Below are 25,801 nucleotides of genomic sequence, written 5' to 3'. Positions count from 1 at the left end.
CTGGCAGGCACAGTGCAGCCCTGCAGCAGAAGCTACAACTAGAGGAGTCCAGGAAACAAAGATACCAGTGCCACACATCAGGGCCAAGCCAGGGGTCAGAGCAGGATAGAGCCAACAGGGAGAGAAAAGATGTCCCCTGAGGGGGCCTGGAAAGCTTCCTTGGAGGGGGATCCTCACTGAAGCGAGAGTCCAGAGGGAAAGGCGCTGAGGCCCAGGCAGGACAGGCAGGGCTGCTGTGCTTCTCGTTGAGGTTGTCTCAGGACCCATCAGTGTGTGGGTGAGATGAGTCTCACGGTGTCCGGCGTGGGGGGTCCCGCATGTCACAGTGGCCCTGAGTAGGGCCTTCCAGAAACCCTGGAGGCTTCGTCTTGCTGGGGCTGGGCTCAGTCCTTGCTCTGAGGAAGCCCTGCATCCGGGGCGAGCCTGGAGTTCTCTCAGAAGAAACCTGGTACCTCTCAGCCCTGAAGGCCATTAGGTTGTGAGCAGGCACCACTGCAAACGCCCCCGGGGTCCCCATGCTTCCTGGTAGCTCCCAGATGCTCCCTGCCACTCCTGGGACAGAGTACTCACAGCTTCCGAGGACGGCCCCCTCTGCCTCCACTCAGCCGTACAGCCAGAAAGCGCTTCCAAAGAGTGGATCCCCAGGCTCCTAGGAACATTTGGAACAAGATTTCCAGACTCAGAAAATTTGCCTTTGGATGTTGTAGGGAAGAGTTTTCTTCTCTCTGAGCTAAGCATCCTCAGGTATGTTTTCCTTCCTGTTCGGGCTCCACGCCTTCCTCTGGCAGGCTTGTGTGTACCTGGAGTGCACCCAAAGGCAGGCCTCAGCACGGACCATGCTCGAGGCCGGAAGCCATTGGCAGTGCTGGAGCTCACAGTCTGCTCCTAACTGTGTCCGCACCGTGGAGATCAGAACCCTGGGCCAGCCGAGTGCGGTCGTCCTTGTGCGTTGGTTCCCCACCGCGCCTCCGGGCTCGCTCTCCCTGTGTGCTTCTCCTGCCCTGCTCGCCAGGCAGGTGTCAGACGAGACAGAGGCAGCCCTCCATGGCAGCTGTCCTCAATGGCTGTCATCCTCTGCTCCAGGCAGCAGCCAGGGGACGGTGCTCACAGCACTGTTTACCTGGTTCTCCAGGTGGTCACTTGGGCTGCAACACCTGGCCCAGAGCTGGGAAACCATCACTGTGTTCTCTCCACAAGCCCAGAGCCCTGTGGGGCCACCTCCGTCTGGACTTCCTGGGACTTCCTTCCCACACCCACCACCGTCTCCTGCATTGTCCGCAGAACCCGCTCTGTCCGTGGGGAGTTTGTGCCAGCTTCCTCTCAAGGCCACTCCCTCCCCTTATGCCCTCTTCATTCCCTCCCACCTGCCATACCTTCCACGTCCATTTATCCCTTCCTAAGGTCACCTTCCTCCAAGCTCTGGGTGGTTCTGGGCTCTTCCTTGGTGGAACTCTCCTACTTGGTTCCAGATCAAATTGTTGTCTTAACACCTCTGAAAGCTTCCATTGTAGGCGTTCTGACCTCTGTGCTCTGCTCTCGGCTCTCCGGCCTTCGACTTCTGCCTCTGTTCTCTGCTGTCTTGTGTGCCATTGTGGCAGGCAGAGGGGAGCGAGGATCAGTGGACGGTTTGCTTTCTGGAAACTGCGCATAGCCATTTCTGTGATACGTGAATCTTGGTAAATTTCATTTCACTTTCCTAGATCTCCTTCACTATCTTCAACTTCATAACACCTGGAAAATCCAAATCAACCTATAAAAAGTGCAAACAGAGGAACAAAGGAAGCCTTGTGATTTTATAAACAAAGGAACCTGCCCTTGAAATGAGGAGTGGGCCGTGCAGGCTCAGGGGTTCAGGGAGGAGGAATTGCTGATAAGAGAAAACTGACGAGCAGTCGAGCCATGTGGGAAGCGCCAAAGGAAAGCACTTTCCCTATCGTCTCAGCTTGACCACTTTTTGTGCCCGTAACTGAAATATGTAACCCACTTAGATCTCTTCCCTGAGCGTGTTCATTCGCCTGCTTCTAGCTGGAAATTTCCCCCAACATACAAGATGTTAAACTAGGGGGAAAGGCAGCGCCCATGGCACAAAGGCTTTGCTTGCTTTTGTCAGAAGGTTAAAGAGGAGAAAGCAAATTGAGAAGAATTAAACCAGAAGTACAAAGAGAAGAGCGAGGTGAGGCCGATGTGAGGAAGGAGACAGGGGATCTGGCTGTGTAGGAGGTGGGGTTCCTGAAGACCGAGGAAGGGGGAGCCGGACTCTCCATTTCTCCTGAGAAGAGGCTGCAGCACCACGGACACAGGGACGCGGGGCAGCGTCCAGCGCTGACAGGACCACAGGGCGGGGACGCGGGGCAGCGTGCAGCTCTGACAGGACCACAGGGCGGGGATGCGGGGCAGTGTCCAGCTCTGACAGGACCACAGGGCGGGGACGCGGGGCAGTGTCCACCTCTGACAGGACCACAGGGCGGGGACGCGGGGCAGCGTGCAGCGCTGACAGGACCACAGGGCGGGGACGCGGGGCAGTGCTCAGGCTCTGACAGGACCACAGGGCGGGGACGCGGGGCAGCGTCCACCTCTGACAGGACCACAGAGCGGGGACGCGGGGCAGCGTCCAGCTCTGACAGGACCACAGGGCGGGGACGCGGGGCAGTGCTCAGACTCTGACAGGACCATAGGGCGGGGACGCGGGGCAGCGTGCAGCTCTGACAGGACCACAGGGCGGGGACGCGGGGCAGCGTGCACCTCTGACAGGACCACAGGGCGGGGACGCGGGGCAGCGTGCAGCTCTGACAGGACCACAGGGCGGGGACGCGGGGCAGCGTCCACCTCTGACAGGACCACAGGGCGGGGACGCGGGGCAGCGTGCAGCTCTGACAGGACCACAGGGCGGGGATGCGGGGCAGTGCTCAGGCTCAGACAGGACCACAGGGCGGGGATGCGGGGCAGTGTCCACCTCTGACAGGACCACAGGGCGGGGACGCGGGGCAGTGCTCAGGCTCTGACAGGACCACAGGGCGGGGATGCGGGGCAGTGTCCACCTCTGACAGGACCACAGGGCGGGGACGCGGGGCAGCGTCCACCTCTGACAGGACCACAGGGCGGGGACGCGGGGCAGCGTCCACCTCTGACAAGACCACAGGGTGGGGACGCGGGGCAGTGTCCACCTCTGACAAGACCACAGGGCGGGGACGCGGGGCAGTGCTCAGGCTCTGACAGGACCACAGGGTGGGGATGCGGGGCAGTGTCCACCTCTGACAGGACCACAGGGCGGGGACGCGGGGCAGCGTCCACCTCTGACAAGACCACAGGGTGGGGATGCGGGGCAGTGTCCACCTCTGACAGGACCACAGGGCGGGGACGCGGGGCAGCGTCCACCTCTGACAAGACCACAGGGTGGGGATGCGGGGCAGTGTCCACCTCTGACAGGACCACAGGGCGGGGACGCGGGGCAGCGTGCAGCTCTGACAGGACCACAGGGCGGGGACGCGGGGCAGCGTGCACCTCTGACAGGACCACAGGGCGGGGACGCGGGGCAGCGTCCACCTCTGACAGGACCACAGGGCGGGGACGCGGGGCAGCGTCCAGCTCTGACAGGACCACAGGGCGGGGACGCGGGGCAGTGCTCAGGCTCTGACAGGACCACAGGGCGGGGACGCGGGGCAGCGTGCAGCTCTGACAGGACCACAGGGCGGGGACGCGGGGCAGCGTGCAGCTCTGACAGGACCACAGGGCGGGGATGCGGGGCAGTGCTCAGGCTCAGACAGGACCACAGGGCGGGGATGCGGGGCAGTGTCCACCTCTGACAGGACCACAGGGCGGGGACGCGGGGCAGCGTCCACCTCTGACAAGACCACAGGGTGGGGACGCGGGGCAGTGTCCAGCTCTGACAGGACCACAGGGCGGGGACGCGGGGCAGTGCTCAGGCTCTGACAGGACCACAGGGCGGGGATGCGGGGCAGTGTCCACCTCTGACAGGACCACAGGGCGGGGACGCGGGGCAGCGTCCACCTCTGACAGGACCACAGGGCGGGGACGCGGGGCAGCGTCCACCTCTGACAAGACCACAGGGTGGGGGACGCGGGGCAGTGTCCACCTCTGACAAGACCACAGGGCGGGGACGCGGGGCAGTGCTCAGGCTCTGACAGGACCACAGGGTGGGGATGCGGGGCAGTGTCCACCTCTGACAGGACCACAGGGCGGGGACGCGGGGCAGCGTCCACCTCTGACAAGACCACAGGGTGGGGATGCGGGGCAGTGTCCACCTCTGACAGGACCACAGGGCGGGGACGCGGGGCAGCGTCCACCTCTGACAAGACCACAGGGTGGGGATGCGGGGCAGTGTCCACCTCTGACAGGACCACAGGGCGGGGACGCGGGGCAGCGTCCAGCTCTGACAGGACCACAGGGCAGGGACGCGGGGCAGTGTCCAGCTCTGACAGCACCACAGGGCGGGGACGCGGGGCAGCGTCCACCTCTGACAAGACCACAGGGCGGGGACGCGGGGCAGCGTGCAGCTCTGACAGGACCACAGGGCAGGGACGCGGGGCAGTGTCCAGCTCTGACAGGACCACAGGGCGGGGACGCGGGGCAGCGTCCACCTCTGACAAGACCACAGGGCGGGGACGCGGGGCAGCGTGCAGCTCTGACAGGACCACAGGGCGGGGACGCGGGGCAGTGTCCAGCTCTGACAGGACCACAGGGCGGGGACGCGGGGCAGTGTCCAGCTCTGACAGGACCACAGGGTGGGGACGCAGGGCAGCGCTCAGGCTCTGACAAGACCACAGGGCGGGGACGCGGGGCAGCGTGCAGCTCTGACAAGACCACAGGGCGGGGATGCGGGGCAGTGTCCACCTCTGACAGGACCACAGGGCGGGGACGCGGGGCAGTGTCCACCTCTGACAGGACCACAGGGCGGGGACGCGGGGCAGTGTCCAGCTCTGACAGGACCACAGGGTGGGGACGCGGGGCAGTGCTCAGGCTCTGACAGGACCACAGGGCGGGGACGCGGGGCAGCGTGCAGCTCTGACAGGACCACAGGGCCGGGACGCGGGGCAGCGTGCAGCTCTGACAGGACCACAGGGCGGGGACGCGGGGCAGTGTCCACCTCTGACAGGACCACAGGGCGGGGACGCGGGGCAGCGTCCAGCTCTGACAGGACCACAGGGCGGGGACGCGGGGCAGCGTGCAGCTCTGACAGGACCACAGGGCGGGGACGCGGGGCAGTGCTCAGGCTCTGACAGGACCACAGGGCGGGGACGCGGGGCAGCGTCCACCTCTGACAGGACCACAGGGCGGGGGACGCAGGGCAGCGTGCAGCTCTGACAGGACCACAGGGCGGGGACGCGGGGCAGTGTCCACCTCTGACAGGACCACAGGGCGGGGACGCGGGGCAGCGTCCAGCTCTGACAGGACCACAGGGCGGGGACGCGGGGCAGCGTGCAGCTCTGACAGGACCACAGGGCGGGGACGCGGGGCAGTGCTCAGGCTCTGACAGGACCACAGGGCGGGGACGCGGGGCAGCGTCCACCTCTGACAGGACCACAGGGCGGGGACGCAGGGCAGCGTGCAGCTCTGACAGGACCACAGGGCGGGGACGCGGGGCAGCGTGCAGCTCTGACAGGACCACAGGGCGGGGACGCGGGGCAGCGTGCAGCTCTGACAGGACCACTGGGCGGGGACGCGGGGCAGTGTCCACCTCTGACAGGACCACAGGGCGGGGACGCGGGGCAGCGTGCAGCTCTGACAGGACCACAGGGCGGGGACGCGGGGCAGCGTGCAGCTCTGACAGGACCACAGGGCGGGGACGCGGGGCAGCGTCCAGCTCTGACAGGACCACAGGGCGGGGACGCGGGGCAGCGTGCAGCTCTGACAGGACCACAGGGCGGCGACGCGGAGCAGCGTCCAGCGCTGACAGGACAACACAGGCAGGGACATAGATCAGGCAGAAATCCGTGCGTGGCCACAGGTCCGGCGTACCGGGAGCCTGCCCTTCCTCGTCCCAGAGTCCTCCGAGGTGCGCTGGCATCTGGAGGCCTCCAGAGCGGCGCCTGCACGTGCCTTGCCTCCCTTGGCCGTGCACTGAGAAGTCACTGACCAGGCCGGCCATTGTTCACGTTGGATCTACAGTCCACAGCAGGCCTTCCCAGTGCTCCGGCCTCAGTGCCAGAGCTGCGCTGCCTGCTGCTGCTGCCTGCAACACTTCCCATGCGCCCTGAGGCTGCAAGCGGCTCCTGTGCATGGCTGTGGCAGCAGGGCAGTGGCCATGAGAGTGGTGGTTCTGGTGGCAGCAGTTGACCGGTCCCTGTCTCAGGACAGGGACCCAGTGGTGCATGAGCTGAGAAACTGACTGTGGCAAGACACAGCCCTGACAAGGAATGCCTTCCCCATTCCCTGCCCATCTTAGTAAACTGAGAAGCCAGGGTCTGAGTCCTGACCCTGAGAATAGCTGCTAGGGGACAGCCAGGACATTTTGGGGAGCCATCTCTGAACCATCTATGGCCGGGTTAAGATAAGATAGGTCTCAGTGTCCCATGTCTCAGCCTTGTGCGCCCATGGCCAGAAGGAATGCCCCGTGACACAAATGTCTTTAAAACATGGGTTTTGTGACTACCAGTGCACTAACTGCCCTAGAGCAGCTGCAGGTGAGTACCGCTCTCTGGGCCCCGCCCCGCCCCCAGCCCCGAACAAGGCCCCTCTGCATGCCCGCTGCACTGTGGACGTCGTGGTTGGATGCGCCTGAGTCCCTGGTGAGGGCGAGAGGTCAGGAGTGGGGGTGTCGGTTGCCTTGGGTCAGCTGCACTAGTCACCTGTTGTATCTTTCTTTTGCATGGGTCCTCCGAGTCCAATTCCAATTCTGACTGCAGCTGCCCCCGCCTCTTGTTTAGCTGCTCCCCTGCTGCTGGACGTGCATGTGCTCCGGCAGCAGTTTCCCAAGGACACCCCGTTAAGTGAATGGGACGTCAGGATGTGCTAGGTACGTTCTGCCCAGTGCACTGGACAGGGACCGCTGCTGGGTGTGCCTGGAAGCTCTCAGCCACACAGCAGTTCAGTGCCGGCCCGGGGGTCCCAGCCAGGTGTCCGCCGAGGGCAGCATGGTCCGCACGGATGACTAACGAGGGAAGGGTTGTAGGCTGCATGACAACTCGCACACTGCATACCTGCATGCAGCATGGCAGTGAGGCTGCTGCGGCAGCCCCGGGCACCCCTTGAGAAACCAAGCTGCAGCCCCGGTGTCCACAGACACAAAGCCCAGAGCTGGACCAGACCTGTCATCAGTGGAGCACCTGAAGCCAGTGCAGTTGCACCCTCAGGGGCACGATGGGGCCAGAGTTGGGGAGGGGGAGAGAAGGTTTGCTCAGGGCTTGCCAGAGCCTCTTCCCAAGCTAAAGGCAGACATGAGCCTCTGAGTCACACCTGAACCACCAGTGAGCATCCCTGGTGATCCACGGGTGTCCAGAAAGCGCAGTCCCCAAGGGCACTTCACAGAGGGTGGTGCGAGGAGTGGTTCATGTAACTGACATGCATCAGGGACCAGCAGGCTCAGCCCCCACCAGGTAGCTCCCCGGTTCACCTCCTGGCACCTCCTTGGCTGCTCTTGGCCCAGAGTCTCTGCAGCCGGAACTTGAGTGTCGCCTGTGTGTGGTACCAGTACGTTTGTAGCAGCCTGAATTAGTCTGTTCTAGCACATGATCTGAGAGTCCTTTTAAAAAAATCATTTATGTCTGCTTTAAAAAATTATTTTCTACCCTTTTGATTTTGTTTTTTAGAGAGATGAAAAGTGTTGGGAACCAAAAGAAAAGGGTGTTTGGTGCTCCCACATCACAGGCCCCAGCAAGCAGGCTCCCAGGACAGACCACCTTGTCTGTACTCAGATGTGTGCAGGCCTTGCTGACCTTGGAGTGTCCTGAACACCTCCTGGTCACAGTGCTCACCCAAACCCTGAGCAGCCACACAGGACGGGGGTCCTCAGGAGAGCAGCCCTGGGCAGGCTGGGAGGGCAAGAAAACCCCTCACCTCCATTTCTGATGTGTGGCTTGGGAGAGAGAGGATGAGGAGGGTGAGAGTGACAGGCAGAAAGGGCTGAGATTCCAGGGAGGGCAGGAGCTCCACCAAGGAGACCCTGAGAGAGAGACCCCATCCCACCGTGCGACCCAGGCTCCAGACAAGCAAACATGATGTCGAACCTCAAAAGGAAACTTGACTATCTCACAAATTGGAAAGTCACTTGTAGGATTTTGTCTTCCTTGGAGATTTGACCAGAAGGGGTGTGCTTTGGTTCTGAACAGCTGATTTCTTTAGGTTTGGGGAGCAAATCACAGAGATGTAGCTTAAGGATGAAAATTTCTCACTTTTCTACCTTAAAATGTCTTAATTTTGTACTTCTCTGCATGTCTTTATTGTTTGCCATTTACACAGCAAAAAACAATTAAAATAAATATGTTTTTAGAACTAAATCTATTTAGACAAGAAAAAACCGTTTTTAAGTGAAATTTTTACATCAGTTAGATAGAGGCTGATATGTAGCCGCAATCATTTCAATGTGCAATTTTTAAAATATTTTTGAGATAACACATTTAATCTGCATTATAGTTAAAGGCACTATATGAAGAGTTTAATAAATAAAAAGTAGAAAGACCACAGTCCAACAGGAAAATAAGCAAGGGCTCTAAACACTACTCAAAGGAAAAGATGTTACCAATGTGTGTTGCTGGAATAGATGATGCCTGACTTCATATTTTAATGATTTCTTTTATAATTAAAGGCATTAAAGTTATATTTTTTCATATTTTCTGTTTTGCTAAATAAGTCCTCTTGGCAGAGCTGCCATGAAATAAAAGGATTAAAAAAGACCCTTTCTGTAAGAGGGAATGTCCCTGGAACTCTTTACAGCACTCACAGTATTTCAGGCTGACGTTGGGCTGTGGCTTCGTGTTTGCAAGTCAGCCTTAGGAGGCCAGGCCTGCAGACGTTCTCGCGTGCTGACAGCCTCGCCTCTATTTGTGTGACCCAGAGTATGAGTGATCCAGCCAAAGAGAAAGCATGCTGCCTTCATTGCTTCCCTGCAGGCTGGTTCCGTAGCAGGCTGCTGGGTCAGCCAGGCTGCACGCTGAGCTCAGGGACGCCTGCGAGCTTAGGCGCTGGTGGAGGGAGAGAGAGGGCCTGAGTGAACTGGGGTATTGAGTCCGCCCAGAGTCCCACAGGAGCAGCGGAGGGACCAAGGTCAGTGATGCTGGGTCGGCCTTGGGCTCCTGCCCGAGGGGTCCCTGGCCCACATTGCTCCAGGGTGGACACCTGGTGGGGCCCTGCTGCCAGCCTTTGATGAGCCCTGAGATGTAACTTACACCCATGTTCACCGACCAGAGGGCATTCCTGTGGTAAAGAACCTGTCATAATGGAAATGTCTTTCTCTCGTAATGTAAATTTAAGTATTTATTTAATCATTATTATGTTTCTTTCCCCAAAGAGAGAGGACGGGAAGATAGAATAGAGACGTCCTTGCATCTGATTGAGCAGTAACACAACTTCAGTCGGCAGACAGAACTGTTTCTACCTCTGCTACCCTGTTTGAGGGCCACGGTTTTCCCAATGGGAGAAGACAGTCCTGGGGCTGGGATCTATGCTAAGGAACAAGCAGGAGAACTAGAGAGGCCAGCTGGCTGGGCCGCATCTTTGTGCTTTCTATGATCACGTATTTTAACACACAAATTATCTTCTGGTGTTAGGGGACACATACTCTGACTTCCTTGGAGGGGTGCACAGGCGGTTCTTGTGCAGATCCAGAGGGAGTGATCCTTTGGTGGAAAATAATAAAGAGAAGGTCAGGCCAGCAAGAGTTCTGGGGAGCTCTCTGCACCTGTTAGACCCCAAGCAACAGAAACTTAGTAGTTCCTACAGGACAAGGGCTTCTGCCATGAATCCCAAAGGCCACAAGTTCCTGAGTGCTCTAATTTTACCCATTTAGGATTTACCCGAATTCCGCATGTTACCCCTAACATAAAGCACCATTCACAACGTTTTTTAAATGTATTCATTTATTTTTATATCAAAGTCTTCACTTCCCAAATGCCCACAATAGCCAGGGCAGGGCCAGGCTGAAGCCAGGAGCCAGGAACTCAATCCAGGTCTTCCATGTGGGTGGCAGGAACCCACGTACTTGAGCCATCACCTCTGCCTCTCAGGGTGTGCACCGGCATGAAGCCGGATCAGAGCAGGAGCCAGGACTCACCCACGCACTCTAACGTGGGATGTGGCCATCCAAGGCAGAGCCTCAACCACCTTTTATTATCATTTTCCGTTGTCGTTCTAAGTATGCAAGACAATTTTGCCAGCCAGATATAATATATCCAAAAATTGTGCTCTCTTAATATTGCTCAGTCTTAAGGCAGACACGAGCCCAGATAACACAAGACTATTTTACGTGAATGTGTCTTTTAGGTCGCAGGCATTGATTTTGAGATTATTTGTAGCTTCCTTTTTCAAAGGGTTTTTACTAATAATTCACTTTACTAATAATACCTTTGGAGTAGAAAAGAAAAAAAAAAAATAAAGCCAAGTGTTTTATTTCATGCCCTTCACATCTGTAACCATAGGAACCAGCCAAGCCCTGATGCTCCTGTTCCTGGGCCTCCTTCAGCCTCAGGCTGCCCTGCAGCAACTGAGTGCAGTGCCGGGAAGCCCAGCCTGCCCTGAGGGCATGGAGGGGTCGTTTCCATGGAAACCAGCCACTTTCTGCTGCCGGGAGTCCCAGCTGCCTAGGCCATGCTGCCTCTGATTCCTCCACCCAGGCGTCCCTTCACAGAAAAGCAGTCCTCTGAGAGGGGCAGATGCAAGTCTGTCTCTAAGTCAGTTTCACACCACTCCCAGGACCAGGCGTCCTGGGGCCGGCACTGTCTGAGGAACAGAGGGCCTTTGTGAGACGAGCTAGCACTGCCTTGTTCACTGGCTTCCAAAATTCTATTTTTGGAATGTTGAGATTTCTTAAAGCCACGAGATTTGTATGCAAATCTAAGAGTTTTTTTAAAAACCTAAAAGCCTTGAACAGTCGCAAAATCGAATGTGCAGAGCAGCGGGAAGCAAGAAGTACTGACACCTCCCTGAGCTGCCTTCCGCAGACAGCAGCTGGCCCTGTGGGCCACAGTTCCTCTTCTGAGCTCCCTGTGTCCCAGGCCTGCCAGTGAGAAACAAGAACACTGACCGTGCGCTGGACTGCTTGAGCCAGGCCCTTCCCAGGCTGATCTTGTTCCCGCCTCCCTCCGAGCAGGGTCTCAGTAGCCTCAGTGACTTGAGCCCGCCACGTCCTCAGGGCAGAAGATGTCAGAAGTAGGGGCTGCCTGGCCCTCTGGAAACCCCGAAAAGAAGAACAAAGCCAACCTTTCGTAGAGGAAAGGCCTTGCTCCCATGATTCTTTTTTCCTTTCCCAAAACAGTGAAAATGAATGAAATCAGAATTTTCTTAGTTTTCATGGCAGAAAGGGCCACTGGAACACCTGCTTTCTTATCAGATAATGGATTACACGTGCATGAAAACTAAACACTGAAAGCCTGCTGCCAAACTATGTTATGGGTACTAAAGTCTGATCTTCATTCTGTTCTTTTGGTTATAATGTTCCACTTTATATTTGAGCAGAATATACTAATTTCCTTCCCTACCACAAAAAAGACGCACAATGTTTACGTACAGTAGAGTGGATGCATCTTAAACGAGCCTACACCACATAGTGAAACTAGAAAGAACTTAAGAACCTATTGTTTTCCTCAATGAAAAGTAAGGCCAAGTGTATGCGACTGGCAGGTGGGAGCAGTGATTGTATTTTCAAAACCCATCTTGCAGGGAGATCAGCCTCTCACAGGACGCCTTTTGTGCTTTCAAAGATTCTCCTCTAGGGGAGTCCCAGGGCAGGGTCCACGTGACCGCATGACAGGCTAGCTGGTCAGGCCATTGTGTTAATGCTTGAAAACACTGGCTTGGCAGCTGGCTGACCTGTCCTGCGGTCAACCTCAAAGGCAGAGAAGCCGCTGTGACTTTAAGAGTCAGGTCACGGGCAGATTTGCGGTGGTAGCCCTGGGAGCACAGCTTGGCTCTGCTCAACCGTGGGACCAAGGACTGCACTCCATCCCCTCAGCCGCCCACGCACTCTGCAGACTGCGCTTCACACTGCCCTTCAACAGCAGAAAGACAACGTCTGCTTCTGTACCCTACGATGTGGAATTGTTTCCCCTTTCTTGGGACTAAGGGAAAACTAGAAAATTCCTTAATACTGAAAATTGTTTACACATCCAAGTATCAGAATATGACATCCAGATGCTCGAAACCAAACCAGTTCACGCACTTGTACTCCCCTTCCATCTGATCCCGAGAACGCCCATCTGTAAGCAAGTGTTTGTGGCCTGGTCTCAGCTCCCAGCATCCTGAGTGCAATCTGAGTGCAAAGCAAATTGAAATCTGTAGGAGGCAGATGCATTTACTAAGCATTTAAAATTGTTGATTTCTGTCCTTGAAAATTCAGGCACTCCCTGACCAGGGCTGCAGCACCCAGCAGGGCCCAGCACTCCCTGACCAGGGCTGCAGCACCCAGCAGGGCCCAGCACTCCCTCACCAGGGCCGTAGCACAGAGCAGGACCCAGCACTCCCTGACCAGGGCTGCAGGACCCAGCAGGACCCAGCACTCCCTGACCAGGGCTGCAGCACCCAGCAGGGCCCAGCACTCCCTGACCAGGGCCGTAGCACAGAGCAGGACCCAGCACTCCCTGACCAGGGCTGCAGCACCCAGCAGGGCCCAGCACTCCCTGACCAGGGCCGTAGCACAGAGCAGGACCCAGCACTCCCTGACCAGGGCCGTAGCACAGAGCAGGACCCAGCACTCCCTGACCAGGGCCGTAGCACAGAGCAGGACCCAGCACTCCCTGACCAGGGCCGTAGCACCCAGCAGGGCCCAGCACTCCCTGACCAGGGCCGTAGCACCCAGCAGGGCCCAGCACTCCCTGACCAGGGCCGTAGCACAGAGCAGGACCCAGCACTCCCTGACCAGGGCTGCAGCACCCAACAGGGCCTAGCACTCCCTGACCTGGGGTGCAGCACCCAGCAGGAATCCGTACTGTCTGGCCAGGGCTGCAGCACCCAGCAGGGCCCAGCACTCCCTGACCAAGGCCGTAGCACAGAGCAGGACCCTGTCTTGCCCCTTGAGGGAAAGATGCTCAGTCATTTTATCCTTGTTATCTTCTGCCCTTGTTATCTACAAGTTTAGTGGAAAGAGGATTCTTCACTCCTGTCGTGAATGTTTGCATCCGTGATGGGAACAGATGCAGCTGAGAGAGCTGGGAGAGCAGGTGTTTGGTGGCCTGGTTGTTATCAAGATGTTGTGTGTGAGACGCTGCATGGAGGCCATCACCACAGGGCTCCTCCAAAGCACTCTGTCCTCTCAGAGTGATGGCAGTGCCACGCGTAGCACTGTGGGCGTGAGCAGTGGAGGTGGCCGTGGATTGTTCTGGGTGTCACCACTGGCAGGCCACCCTTGTGTCGTAGCCAAGTCAGTGCAAGCAAGCCTGCCTGGGTCCATGACGTCAGTCTGACAGGTGTGGGTACAGGCTAGGGCCAGCCAGGCTAGCCTCAGAGGCTGGTGCCGCAGCACAGGTGCTGGCTGTAGCTGAGCCCACGTGTGCGTCTCCTCACACGGCAGCCTGGCTTCGTGTGTGCATTGGTGTGAACAGTGCTTGCCCCCCTGGGTCCTGCTGGACTTACTATGAGCATTAAAGAGAGGGCAGCCTAGTGCCTGGGATGTCTGTGTCCCACTGTTGAATCCACAGCGGTCACCAAGCCCACGACCCTCTTGGAGAACATCCCTGTGCCAGGGAGGGCAGAGGTGGCCGAAGGCACGGGTCAGTGGCCTGGGGAGCTTCCAGCTCACTTTAGCCTCCTCCACAAAGCAGGGGAAGCAACAGAGGTTCTGCTTTCTTGATAAATAAGATAGTCATTGTTTGGGGATTTTGTTTCTTTCAAGTAAATTCCCCGACTTGTGTTTGTCATCATAGGTGCCCCACCCCTGGCTGTGACGGTTCTGGACACATCACCGGCAACTACGCTTCTCACCGGAGGTAGGCAGAGCACAGGGAGGGTCCCAGGCTGGCTCCCCTGGACAAGGCAGGGCGGAGACTGCCATGGCTGCAAAGCAGCATTGGCCTGGGGCCTCCCTTGGAAGGAAATGTCCTCGCCAGTGCCATGGCTCCCCTCGTGGTACCTTGCTTGTGGTTCAGGTGGCGCTGAGAAAGATGGCTGCAGTCACCCCAGGAGAGAATTCCCTCCAGCATTTTATGCAAGTGAGAGGCCAGCATCCTGACCCCACTGAGAGCGGATCCCTTAACCAGGAACACTGGACCCTGGAGCTGTGCAGTCAGTGGAAGCAGGGAGCAGCAGAGCCAGATGCTGCTGAAGTGCTTGTGTCACAGGTGCGGGGCCACGTGGTCCCCAGAGAGAGGGCAGTGCCTCAGCCACAGGCTGGAGCCTTAGTCATGTGAGAGGACAGATGTCCACACTCTGCATGCAGCAAAGGTTGTGTGCATGTCTGCTTCACGCCAGGCCCTGTGAGCAGAGGGAGTTGAAAGAAGCTTTGGGTACATTAAAAAAAAAAAGGTGCCTGGAACACTTGCTGAAGATGATAAGCAGAGTGCACACAGCGGGCTGTGGCGATGGTACACTCCACAGCCAGGGTTGTGGAGTGGGGAGAGGCGTGGGAGAGGGTCAGGGACATCAAGGACCAAGGATCTGGCTAAACTCACCTGAGAGGGCTGCTGCTGGAGGCGGACCAGGCATGCTCACAGGGAAGTCCCTACAAGGGGAACCACACCTGTGCTGCCCTCTGCTCTCCACATCTCAGAGTAGGAAGCAGCAGCACAACAAAAGGGAAGGGTGGGGTGGGGGCAGAAGCAGCAACAGCCCCCAGCACCCACTAGGGAGCAGAGAGCAGAGAGCAGGCCCCGCTGCGAGTAACCAGAGCCCCGTGCAGTTGGGGGTGCTCACCTGGCTGGCAGGCACCATGCAGACTGGAGACAGACTCCCAAGGGGACTCTGTTGCCCTTACTCCATGGCAAGTCACTTGTTCCCCGGGCTGCTGGGAGGCTCAGTTTGCACAGTGCTTGTCTGGGAAAAGCGGGGACATGTGCACCTCCCAGAGGAGGGAGACCTGCAACTGTCCGGATGAGGCTTCTGCCACAGGAGAGCGTCTCCTCCAGGCCAGCCAAGCAACCTGGGCTCGTGCACTGTCCTGCGCCCACAGGTTACTGGCAGCATCCTTCACACCGTTCCCAACACCAGGGTGTCTCCAGACACTGCCTCCGTCCCCGGGCCGTACCCAGAGCAGGCCGGAAGAGGCCTTGCAGGGCAGTGCAGAGCCAGCCGCCACGCCTGAGTGCAGGACAGGACTGGCTGTTACTTCCACAGGGGCTGCCAGAGTATCATTGCTAGTCTGGATTGAACAATTTCAAATCCTCCCACTAAATATTAAAATGCAAGGACATCCTGTGCTGGCTTTTATTTTATCTTAGAAATATTTCTGTCCTCAAAGTCCATGCAGTCAAAAGCAGATGTTCCCTGCCACAGTCGGCCATGTGTCTGCTTTCTACTGCTCCTATGGGGTACGGATCAGCACCATGCAAACGTAGCCATAATGATATCAGTTTATTCTTGCCATGTACATCTTAGAATGTAAGATATCAATATCCTGTGATCTGTGATTGCAGAGTAATTTAGGCTGACTGTAAGCCATGCTCTACACCCGGAGTAAATACTTCCAGGGTGGATCAACACAATTGGGAAGTGCTCTTGACTGTGTTCTTGTCAAACCCGAGTGTTGCGTGCAGGCTGCATATGCAGTATTACTAGACGTACTGAGTGCTTATGCAGGGTACATGTGCAGTACTCCTAGATACGTCGAGTGCTGTATGGAGCCCTGTAGGGGTTGTAGCACACACAGAAAGCAGAGTGTGGTGCAGGATTGTCCGTTCCAGCATCAAAGTGTAGGTGGAACGGGCAGTTTGCATTCAGGTAACAGGTCTATGTAAATTATCCACTAAAGAAAAACAGGCCCACTGTTAAGTGAGCACGGTTCTGTCCATGTCCCAGGAGCAGGAGGCAAGGTTAGCTCTGTGCAGACCACAGAGGGAGGGGCAAGGGGCAGGTGGACAGCTCTGCAGAGAAAGGCAAAGGGCTCTCAGGATGACTCAAGGGCATGGGCCACGTGCCTGGGGCCTGCAGCCCAGGCCTGGGACATCACCTAGGTCCTGGGGCACAGGTATGGCAGCAGAGCCAGGCCTTGTCTCTGACCAGAGGACTGGGGAGAGGAGGTGCTGAGCTGCACGGGAAAGATGATGGAGACAGCATGCTGTGACTGACGCGTGCATCCAGGGGTGCACGAGGGGACAGGGACGTCCAGAGGATCCCGTGGGGATGGGGAAGTGACCAGCAGGATGTAGGGGAGAGGGGCCTACCAAGGAAGAAGCAGGAGGACTGCATTTGAGGCAGGAGAGGGCACAGGTGCACCTGGGACCCAGGTGGTAGGGGTGAAGCCTTTGGGGAGGGGGCTCCATTGTGCCGGACACCTTGACTGTGAGCTCCTGAGGCACATCCCGCCCTCAGCCCTTGCTCTGGGGTGAGCGGGTACCCACGTCCTCCCACCCATGCCCCTCCTGCACTCGCTCAGCAAATACGCAGCCTGCAGCCTCTCCACGCAGCGCTTCCGGCAAGACTTTGGGGAAAGGCTGAGGAAGCTCACCTGCCCTGAGCCCCGTGAAAGGAGCCCAGAGCGGCCTGCAGCAACCTTCCCGTGGAGCCCAGAGAGAAGGCACAGCATCTGCTCACAGTTGCCAGGGCGGGGGCAGAGCTTCTTGAGGAATCTGAGGTGCAGGGGTCAGGCAGGCAGCTCAGTGGACAGTGGAGGGAGGGGCGCTGAGGAGTGTGGCCTGGCCTCAGTGGCAGTCAGCAGGTGCACAGCCCACAACTCCTGCCCACAGCCCCCTGCCCACAGCAACAGCCCTGGCCAGGCTGACCTTATACAGCCCCCAGCCCACAGCAGCAGACCTGACCAGGTTGACCTTACACAGCCCCTTGCCCACAGCCCCCGGCCCACAGCCCCCTGCCCACAGCTGACCTTACACAGCCCCCTGCCCACAGCAGCAGACCTGGCCGGGCTGACCTTACACAGCCCCCAGCCCACAGCCCCCTGCCCACAGCAGCAGCCCTGGCCGGCCGGGCTGACCTTGCACAGCCCCCTGCCCACAGCCCCCTGCCCACAGCCCCCTGCCCACAGCAGCAGACCTGACCAGGTTGACCTTATACAGCCCCTTGCCCACAGCCCCTTGCCCACAGCCCCTGGCCCACAGCCCCCTGCCCACAGCTGACCTTACACAGCCCCCTGCCCACAGCAGCAGACCTGGCCAGGCTGACCTTACACAGCCCCCTGCCCACAGCAGCAGACCTGGCCGGGCTGACCTTACACAGCCCCCAGCCCACAGCCCCCTGCCCACAGCAGCAGCCCTGGCCGGCCGGGCTGACCTTACACAGCCCCCCAGCCCACAGTAGCAGACCTGACCGGGCTGACCTTACACAGCCCCCTGCCCACAGCAGCAGACTTGGCCGGACTGACCTTACACAGCCCCCAGCCCACAGCCCCCTGCCCACAGCAGCAGCCCTGGCCAGGCTGACCTTACACAGCCCCCTGCCCACAGTAGCAGACCTGACCGGGCTGACCTTACACAGCCCCCAGCCCACAGCCCCCTGCCCACAGCAGCAGCCCTGGCCGGCCGGGCTGACCTTACACAGCCCCCCAGCCCACAGTAGCAGACCTGACCGGGCTGACCTTACACAGCCCCCTGCCCACAGCAGCAGACTTGGCCGGACTGACCTTACACAGCCCCCAGCCCACAGCCCCCTGCCCACAGCAGCAGCCCTGGCCAGGCTGACCTTACACAGCCCCCTGCCCACAGCAGCAGCCCTGGCCAGGCTGACCTTACACAGCCCCCTGCCCACAGTAGCAGACCTGACCGGGCTGACCTTACACAGCCCCCAGCCCACAGCCCCCTGCCCACAGCAGCAGCCTGGCCGGCCGGGCTGACCTTACACAGCGGGGTGTGAGAGGTCCCCCTGGGCCAGAGTCCTCACAGAAAAGGGAAGAGAGCAGTCAGGGCAGCGAGGGCAGGCACGCCGCAGCTTCCTCGCTTTTTTCCTTTCTCCTGTGAAAGGAGACAGGGGAGACTCACCTCCCCCAGACCCAGGAACCCCTGGGGCTTGGTTCACCTCCCACCCAGGTCTGGCCAACTCTGGTGTGAGACGCCTCTCGGCCACCACTGCCTGGGAGGTGCTGACCTCAGCCTCACCGGAGAGCACCAGGCCACCCGCAGGAACTTGGGAGTACCTGAGGGGCGGGCCTTGCTGTGGGAGTGGCTCCTGCATGAGGAGGGCCACAGCAGGAGCCCAGGCAGGAGCCCAGGAGCTGGCAGGTGCCCACCTCCAGGGAGCCATCGGCGCCCCGCCCCACTGTCAGGCTCCCAGCCCCGCGGAGAATCCATTTATTCTGGGTGTGCTGTGTGTTCCTGTAGCAGCTGTGCGTTTTCCACTGGAAACATTTGCAAAGCTTCTGTACCCAAAAACGTGAAAAATCAAGTAAGCCTGTTCGGCTCCTGTTAGCCCTCTATAGATACGGGCAGAGTCCGTATTTCAGATGGACTGGGACAGATCACGGGGCGCTGCTCCCTCCCAGGACAAATCTGACAGGAACTGCTGGGGCACCGCTTCCCTCTCCTGTGCCCGGGCCGCCCCTCCCCCGCCGCTCTGCATCTCCGCCTCGCCCCGTCTCCCCCTGTCTCCCTTTCTCTGGACACCGCACTCCCTGCAGCTTTTTAGGGCACTCCATTCCCACCACCTGACCCTTTCTCCCCTTGTGCGGCTTCCTGGCTGCCCCAGGCTCTCAGACTCCCGGCCAGGGACTGAGGGTATGTGCAGTCTCCCCATCCAGAATGAACCTCCTGCCTATCCCGTGTCTCCTGCCAAGATGTCGGGCTTGGAGGGTGGCCGGAAAGCCTGGGCACTGGTCAGGAAGGCTGTGGAAGCCTTTCTGAACTGCGCTTCTCCTTCAGCCTTTCAGGGTGTCCCAGGGCCAAGAAGAGCGGCATCCGAGTAGCACAGAGCAAGGAGGACAAGGAAGACCAAGAGCCCATCAGGTAGGAGGCCTGCAGGGGTGCAGCCCCCAGGGCTGGGTGGGCACTGGCCGAGGTCTCAGGAAGCCAAGGCACAGCCAGGGCATACCTGCTCAGCAGCCCACGGCCAAGGTCACAACAGTATCTAGTGCTGCCCTAAGGAACTGAGGTTCCCAGACTGCCCTCTCCCCTGGGGGGTAGCAGCAGGGAGCCCTGCGAAGGCAGATACCTGGTGGCCAGGCCGGTGAAGGTTTTCACCGTGACGCCAGAAGTCGCCTTTATCAGCATCTGGGCCTCTAAAAAGAACTCGTGGACACAGCCCAGTTCTGAGGCTCGAGAGGTGGCAGAGGCTGAGCCTCCCGCTATGCTGGTCACCAGCCCTGCTGCTCCACGGGGCCCTGCCCGCATCCCTGAGAAGCCCACGGGACAGGCCTGGGAGCATCCCGAGATTCCAGCCTCACCCTGTGTCTTTGGAGAAAGAATTTATTTAAAACGAATCAAAACACAAAGTAAGGTAAATTAAACATGATCAGAATAAGTGGGTGATTCGAGTCTGCAGGTTGTGTGTGTTCTGGCTGTGGACTCCGTGCCCGCTGTCCTCGGTCACCTCTGGGCCCCAAGTGTGAACTCCCCAGAAGGGGTTTCTGTGGCTTCCGGAGAACATAGCCAAACGGAAGCGCTTCCCAGCTCTCCCAAGGACAGCGACCCACTAAGAAGCCTCTTAAAAATCACCTCAGGGGCTTCTGGCCTGGTGGCTAGGCCACCTGCGCCCCATAGGCAGGTGCCTGGCTCCATGCCAGACTCTGGCTCCTGACTCCCAGCTCCCGCTTTCTGCTGATCCAGACCCTGGGAGGCAGCCGTGGCGGCCACTGTGAGACCTGGCTTTGGCCAGGCTGGGCCCTGGCCACTGTGGTCATTGGGGAGTGAACAGCACACGGGAGCTCACTCTTTGTCCTTCTCTTTGTCTCTTTCAATCTCTTTCTGCCTCACAAATCAATAGATGAGTAAGTTAAAATTTTAATTAAAATTTTTACATGAAAGTAATCCCACAACATCCCACTGACTACATTTTTCCACCAGAAAAGTTATGATTCTGGCCAAAATCTTTGTGTCTGAGATGAAGGCCGGCACCCTCCCCGGCCGCAGTGCCCTCTGCCGGGAGCGCTCCATGCTGCTCACGCGACAGCACAGGTTAACAGCTCCGCAGGGGCACAACAGCCAGCGCCGCCACTAGGTGGCGACCTGTAGTGATTTTGTTTTTAATTTTCCTGGTTTTTTTTCCTTCCATTTTTATTTCTTTTTTCTTTTTTTACTTTTTCTGTTCTTTTTTATTTTCATTTCTTTTTCTCTTCCTTTTGCCTTTTCCCTTTCTCCCTGTTTACATTTCTTCCTTTCCTTTTTCTTCTCCCTCCCTTCCCGGTCGCTCAGCCCCTGGAGCAAGAGTGTTCTTTTCTCCTCCACAAGGGGTTTGTGGCTGTGGGTGCAGAGGCGTGGGCTGTGGCGGCAGGGTGCTGATGCTGTCCCCTCTGTCTGCTGCCCAGGTGTCCTGTCCCCGGCTGCGACGGGCAGGGCCACATCACGGGGAAGTATGCTTCCCACCGCAGCGCCTCGGGGTGCCCACTGGCGGCCAAGAGGCAGAAGGACGGGTACCTCAACGGCTCCCAGTTCTCCTGGAAGTCGGTCAAGACGGAAGGCATGTCCTGCCCCACGCCTGGCTGCGATGGCTCGGGCCACGTCAGCGGCAGCTTCCTCACACACCGCAGGTGAGTGGGCGGCTCCACCCCCTACATCCCCTCGTGCAGAAGGCAAGGCTGGAACCCGTGATGCTGGACTGCGAAACCCTGAGCTTGGGCAGAGGCGTGGAACATGGCCGTCGTCACAAGGCACGGGCACCCTCCACCTCACGTGCGTTGGGTGAGCGGTTTCAGGCTCTGTGATAGAAATATGGGAATGTGCAGGTCCGGTTGCCTGTTTTCTAGTTTGCGCCCACACGTGAATATCTGCTGTTCTGGGTCTGTGCTGGCTGAAATCTGCAGGCCACCTCTCCACTCCCACCCCCAGAGAGAGGACGGCACTGGTGCCGAGGGTCTCGTGTTTGGCCCGGCACTGCAGGTGCATGGGGAAGCTCTCAGAAGACCCAGTCAGTCCCACCAGTTTGTATTTGTTCAGTTAGGAAAGAAATGCGTGCAGGTGGACGTCTCTGAAGGAGAGTCCAGGGTGCTGGCTGAGCAGAGGAGGGCCTGAGTGGGGACAGAGCTCAGAGGCCCAGGGCATCCAGAGGCCCCGAGCCCCCAGCCCCATGGAGCCTCAGGCTCCACTGTGACGTGCAGACGCCCTCCCCCGCGCCCCAAGAGGCCACAGTGGCCCTTCTGCGTCCCTGCCCTGCTGCTGCTTCTTGCAGACCACACGTGGGCATCTCGAATCCTCAGAGCCTCCTGAGAGCAGACACTGACACGCAGGTCACAGCCTCTGGGGGCTGAGCCTTAGAAGGTTACCTCTCTCAAACAGTGAGCTGTAAGTGGTATTTAGTTTTATTTGAAAGGCAGAGAGACAGAGCCAGAAAGACACACAGAGGTTTTCCATCTGCTAGTTCACTCCCCAGACACTCACAATAGCCGGGGCTGGGCCAGGCCAAAGCCGAGAGCCTGGACCTCCACCCGGGTCTCCCAGATGGGTGGGAGCCTGAGGACTCGAGCCATCACCTGCACATTAGCAGGAAGCTGGGATTGGGAGTGGTACCTGGGCTGTAACCCCGACGCTCTGAGATGAGATGTGGGCATCACAGGCCGTGCCTGGACCACTGTGCTGATCGCCTGCCCCAGGAGCCTTAAACATCTTTAAGGAGGATTTTTAATGATTAAGCAAATTCCTGCTCTGGTCCTTTCTGGGACTGAATCTCGACCCTTCTCAAGGTCCCTGTGTGCTTCCAAAAATTGCCCTTGGCAGCTGCACACCCGGCGAGGCACACACAGAGTGTGGGAGCTCCACTGTGGGTTCCGGATCCCCACGGTGTCCCTCCCCCACACCTGCACAGGAGCTGGGCGAGGGCCTCCCCTGCCCACAGATTGCCCAGGCATTTGGGGAATGAGCCAGGCATGGAGGACTGCCCTCCACCCCCCACCCCGCCTCTGTATTGTTCTGCCTTTCCAGTACATAAATAAAACTGCAAAAGTCAGAGTGGTGAGCGTGACCTCACCGTGACCTCCCCAGCTCAGCCCACACAGGTTCCCATGGAGACCACAGGTGCAGGCCTGCTCCAGTGGCATGAGTGCCAAAGCAAGGAGCAGCAGGCAAGGGCAGGGAGTGTGCAGTGGGAAGCGATCGTGGACTCGGAAATCCAGGGAGGCCTCACCGGAACTGAGACCCTCAAATGCCCCCCAGGGAGGCCTCACCGGAAACTGAGGCCCTCAAGTGCCCCCCAGGGAGGCCTCACCAGAACTGAGACCGTCAAGTGCCCCCCAGGGAGGCCTCACCGGAAACTGAGACCCTCAAGTGCCCCCCAGGGAGGCTCCTCTCCTTGGGCCCCTCCCTATGAGTGCACTTGTTTCCCTGGGCTGACACGGGGATGGGAACACTGTCAGCAGCGGCTCCCATCTCTGTGAAGCCTGGCTTGCAACCGAGGGCCACAGGCTGTTCTGTGGAGGCGAGGAGGGGACAGGCCTGCAGGAGCCTGGGATGGCTAGCAAGGCCCCGGCGGTGTGGCAGAGAGGAGAGAGCTGCAGTGCACCCATGCAGGGCTCTGTACCCAGGCGCTGGGAGGGCCCCGACACCTGGCTGCTGTGTGCAGCAGCCTTGGAGCAGATGTGGGCGGGGCCCCCAGGCCAGAGCAGAGGCGATGAGGGCTGCTGCTGACACTCAGCCAGCTCGGGCGCCACCGCAGATGCCGCAGATGGCAAGAGCTTCCTTAGTCCAGAGTCCGAGGGCACTGTGCTGCATCCCTGGTTCACAGAGGGTGGCTTATGCCTGTCCCCACGTGCTGGGCAGGGTGCCAGCAGCTGCGCCCATCCTCACAGGGACCTGTTGAGCCCGTTTTACCCTCGAGGCCCCTTTGCCAAATGTGGCTGTGTGGGGTTGGTGCTTGGGGGTATCAGCTATGGGGACGCAGATCTTTCCAGTGGGAGAGGGGCTGGGTGGTCCCACTTTAAATATGTTCACCCGAGGCCCCGTGGAGCTTGGGGTAAAAATGTCCTTCAGGCAATTGGAAGTGGGTCTGGGGGCAGGGTGGGCCCAGGACAGGGAATCTTGCCAGGCAGGTGCCCCCAGCAGGCAGGCAGGACAGAGGCAGAGGAGCGAGGGGTCCGCAGGCCAGGAGGAAGGCAGCCCCCGCTGGAGGGCGCTATCCCTGGAAGCTCAGCAGAGCCGTTCTCTGAGGGGTGAGGGGCAAGTGCGGGTGCCCAAACCAGGCCAAGGCAGGCCAGAGGTTAGAAGGCCTCAGGATGTGGCCAACCCTCCAGAGATCTGGATGAGGGAGGGAGCGTGGGGAGCGTGTGCGGGGACAGCCCTGGGTCTGTGCCGTGCCTGAGGAGGACAAACTGGAGCAGGGAGGAAGGGTCTGGCGGGCAGGTCTTGTGGGGTCAAAAAGCTAAAGACGGGCAGGTGCTGAGCCCACGGAGAGCAATGGTTTCTTGGAAAGGTCAACATCAGAGTCCCCCAGAGAGGCGCATCGCTGGAGGCTAAGGGTGAGGGACCCTGTGGCAGGGCCTGGGGAGCAACGGGAAAGCTGCGATTCAAAGTGAACAGGGCAGCTGAGGCCATGGGCCCAAGGGAGGGGGATCCTGTAGGGGCAGGTCCTGGAGGGGGGAGGCATGGGAGCTTGGTATTTCCCAAGGGAATTGTAGCAGCAATAATGACAGTATGGAGTGGTTACTCTGTGAGCTGTTTTGGATCCATCCTCTCATTTAATGCAAGAATCAGCCAGCAGAGGCCACTCCACAACCAGGAGGTCCAAGGCTGCCTCCAGCATAGTGGAGTTGATTTGGTTCTCATAGCACAGATGTCCAGGGAGCAGGAGAGAGGGGCCCAGGCATCATCTACACAGTTTCCGAGGGTGGGATCGAGGGTTGAGGGCCAAGTCTGGAGGCAGCACCACCTGTGCTCAAGGCCAGGGAACCGGGTCTGCCTGTGATCATGGGAGAGGGAGCCCCAAGCCTTCCTGCCTCTCTGTGAACTGAGCAGCCATGTGTTTTACAAAAATGAATGCAAACCTCAACCCAGGCTCCTGAAACTGATGGAGCCCCCGACTCAGAGAGCAGGCAGTGAGGAGGAAATGGGATGCAACCCCAGGGGCCCTCCCTCGTCTGCCAACTGAGGCTGGATCTACAGCAGCCAGCAGCCAGGAAACAGCTGTGGAGCCAGTGCAGCTCCAGCACCCTGGCTGCCTGGCCGTGGTCCCACAGGGCAGGTCACAGCTAGCCTCTGAGGTAGAGGGGCCAGGCTAGGGCTGTCCCCTGCCCCATGTCCCCTCTGGGTGAACACTCACTGCAACCCCTGATGACGGCTCCCGGCTCCTTCTGTCACGGGGGAGGCCCCTGGCCAGGTCCCGGTCTTGTCTCTGCAGAAGGAATTCAAGCGACACACGTGGATGACAGTGAGCAGGGACACAAGGCTTATTTAAGGAGAAAGCACACACTCCAGCGATGCGTATGCACAGCCTCCGAGATTGGAGGCCCTGCAGGTGGTGTCCGGGCAAGACTTACAGAAATACTCAGAGGCGGAGGTTGGGGCAGGGCTTGAGAACTGCCCATCATGACCGCTTGTGGACCCCTCAGAAGTGTCATGGCGTCTGGTGGAAGTGGGAGTGTCGGCATGATGACCTGAAGGTCATGGCTGCGATGCACATGGAAGCCACATTTCCAGCCAGGCTGGTTCTTAGGCGATGAAACCCAGGCAGCTGAAGGCCACAGAGAAGGGGTGGGGTCTGTGTGGCACACCTGCGGGCCATCCTCAGCGCCTCGGCTTCCGCCCTGCCTGTCACATCCTCTCCTGCCTCTGCTGAGGCCCCGCCACTCTGTCCCCAGGCACCCGTCCAGACAAAGAACTCTCAGAGCACCCCAGGTTTACAGCATTGGAGGTGAGAGTCCCCCATCCCTCAATGCAGGGCTCTGCCACACACAGCACAGACCTGTGCCTGGGGCCTCTCCCCCTCCCCCACGTTCTGCGTCTGGCCAGGGCTCGTGTTTTCTCACTGGAGCATGTTGCGACACACATGGGTTTCACGACATCCTGTGGTCTGCAGGAGAGCTCAGAGCAGGTGGACCCATCAGAGCCACTGTCCTGGGATGGGCCGTTCCCTGCTGCTACAACAGAATTCCCCTCACAGGCAGTTTACTAAGAAACGGAGCTCATTGGCCTGCATCCTGGAGACCGCAGGGCCAACATCCAGCGGCCACGTCAGGCGAGGGCCTCCCTGCGGCACGGTGTGGGGGGAGGGCCGAGCCTCACTTCCCAGCATCGCTTTCCAGACATGTTTGCTAGTTCGTTTTCTCAAGTTCCACAGGTGCAGCAGCTTTTCACTGTGCCATTGTTAGCTCGGTTTCTGCCACTGAAGTGTAGCCTGGGGTACACAGGTCATCTCTGGGTCTCAACGGGCTGAAAGGGTGTGTGCTCATTCCAATCCTTGG

General features: G+C 58.9%; 1 protein-coding gene across 4 annotated transcripts in view; it reads left to right on the top strand.

Moving 5' to 3' along the window:
* The window catches only part of MYT1L (myelin transcription factor 1 like), a 153,098-nt gene that overhangs the window by 102,399 nt on the left and 24,898 nt on the right, over nt 1-25,801 (top strand). For all 4 annotated transcript variants that reach the window (XM_062210119.1, XM_062210118.1, XM_062210121.1 and 1 more), the window contains exons 14-16: nt 14,028-14,090; nt 19,122-19,205; nt 20,723-20,944. In XM_062210119.1, the coding sequence (XP_062066103.1) occupies nt 14,028-14,090; nt 19,122-19,205; nt 20,723-20,944 (369 nt within the window). The remainder of the gene's footprint in view (nt 1-14,027; nt 14,091-19,121; nt 19,206-20,722; nt 20,945-25,801) is intronic.

The sequence above is a fragment of the Lepus europaeus genome, chromosome 13 (genome assembly GCF_033115175.1).
Source record: "Lepus europaeus isolate LE1 chromosome 13, mLepTim1.pri, whole genome shotgun sequence".
Classification (NCBI taxonomy): domain Eukaryota; kingdom Metazoa; phylum Chordata; class Mammalia; order Lagomorpha; family Leporidae; genus Lepus; species Lepus europaeus.
This window is presented reverse-complemented; position numbering and strand designations above follow the sequence as displayed.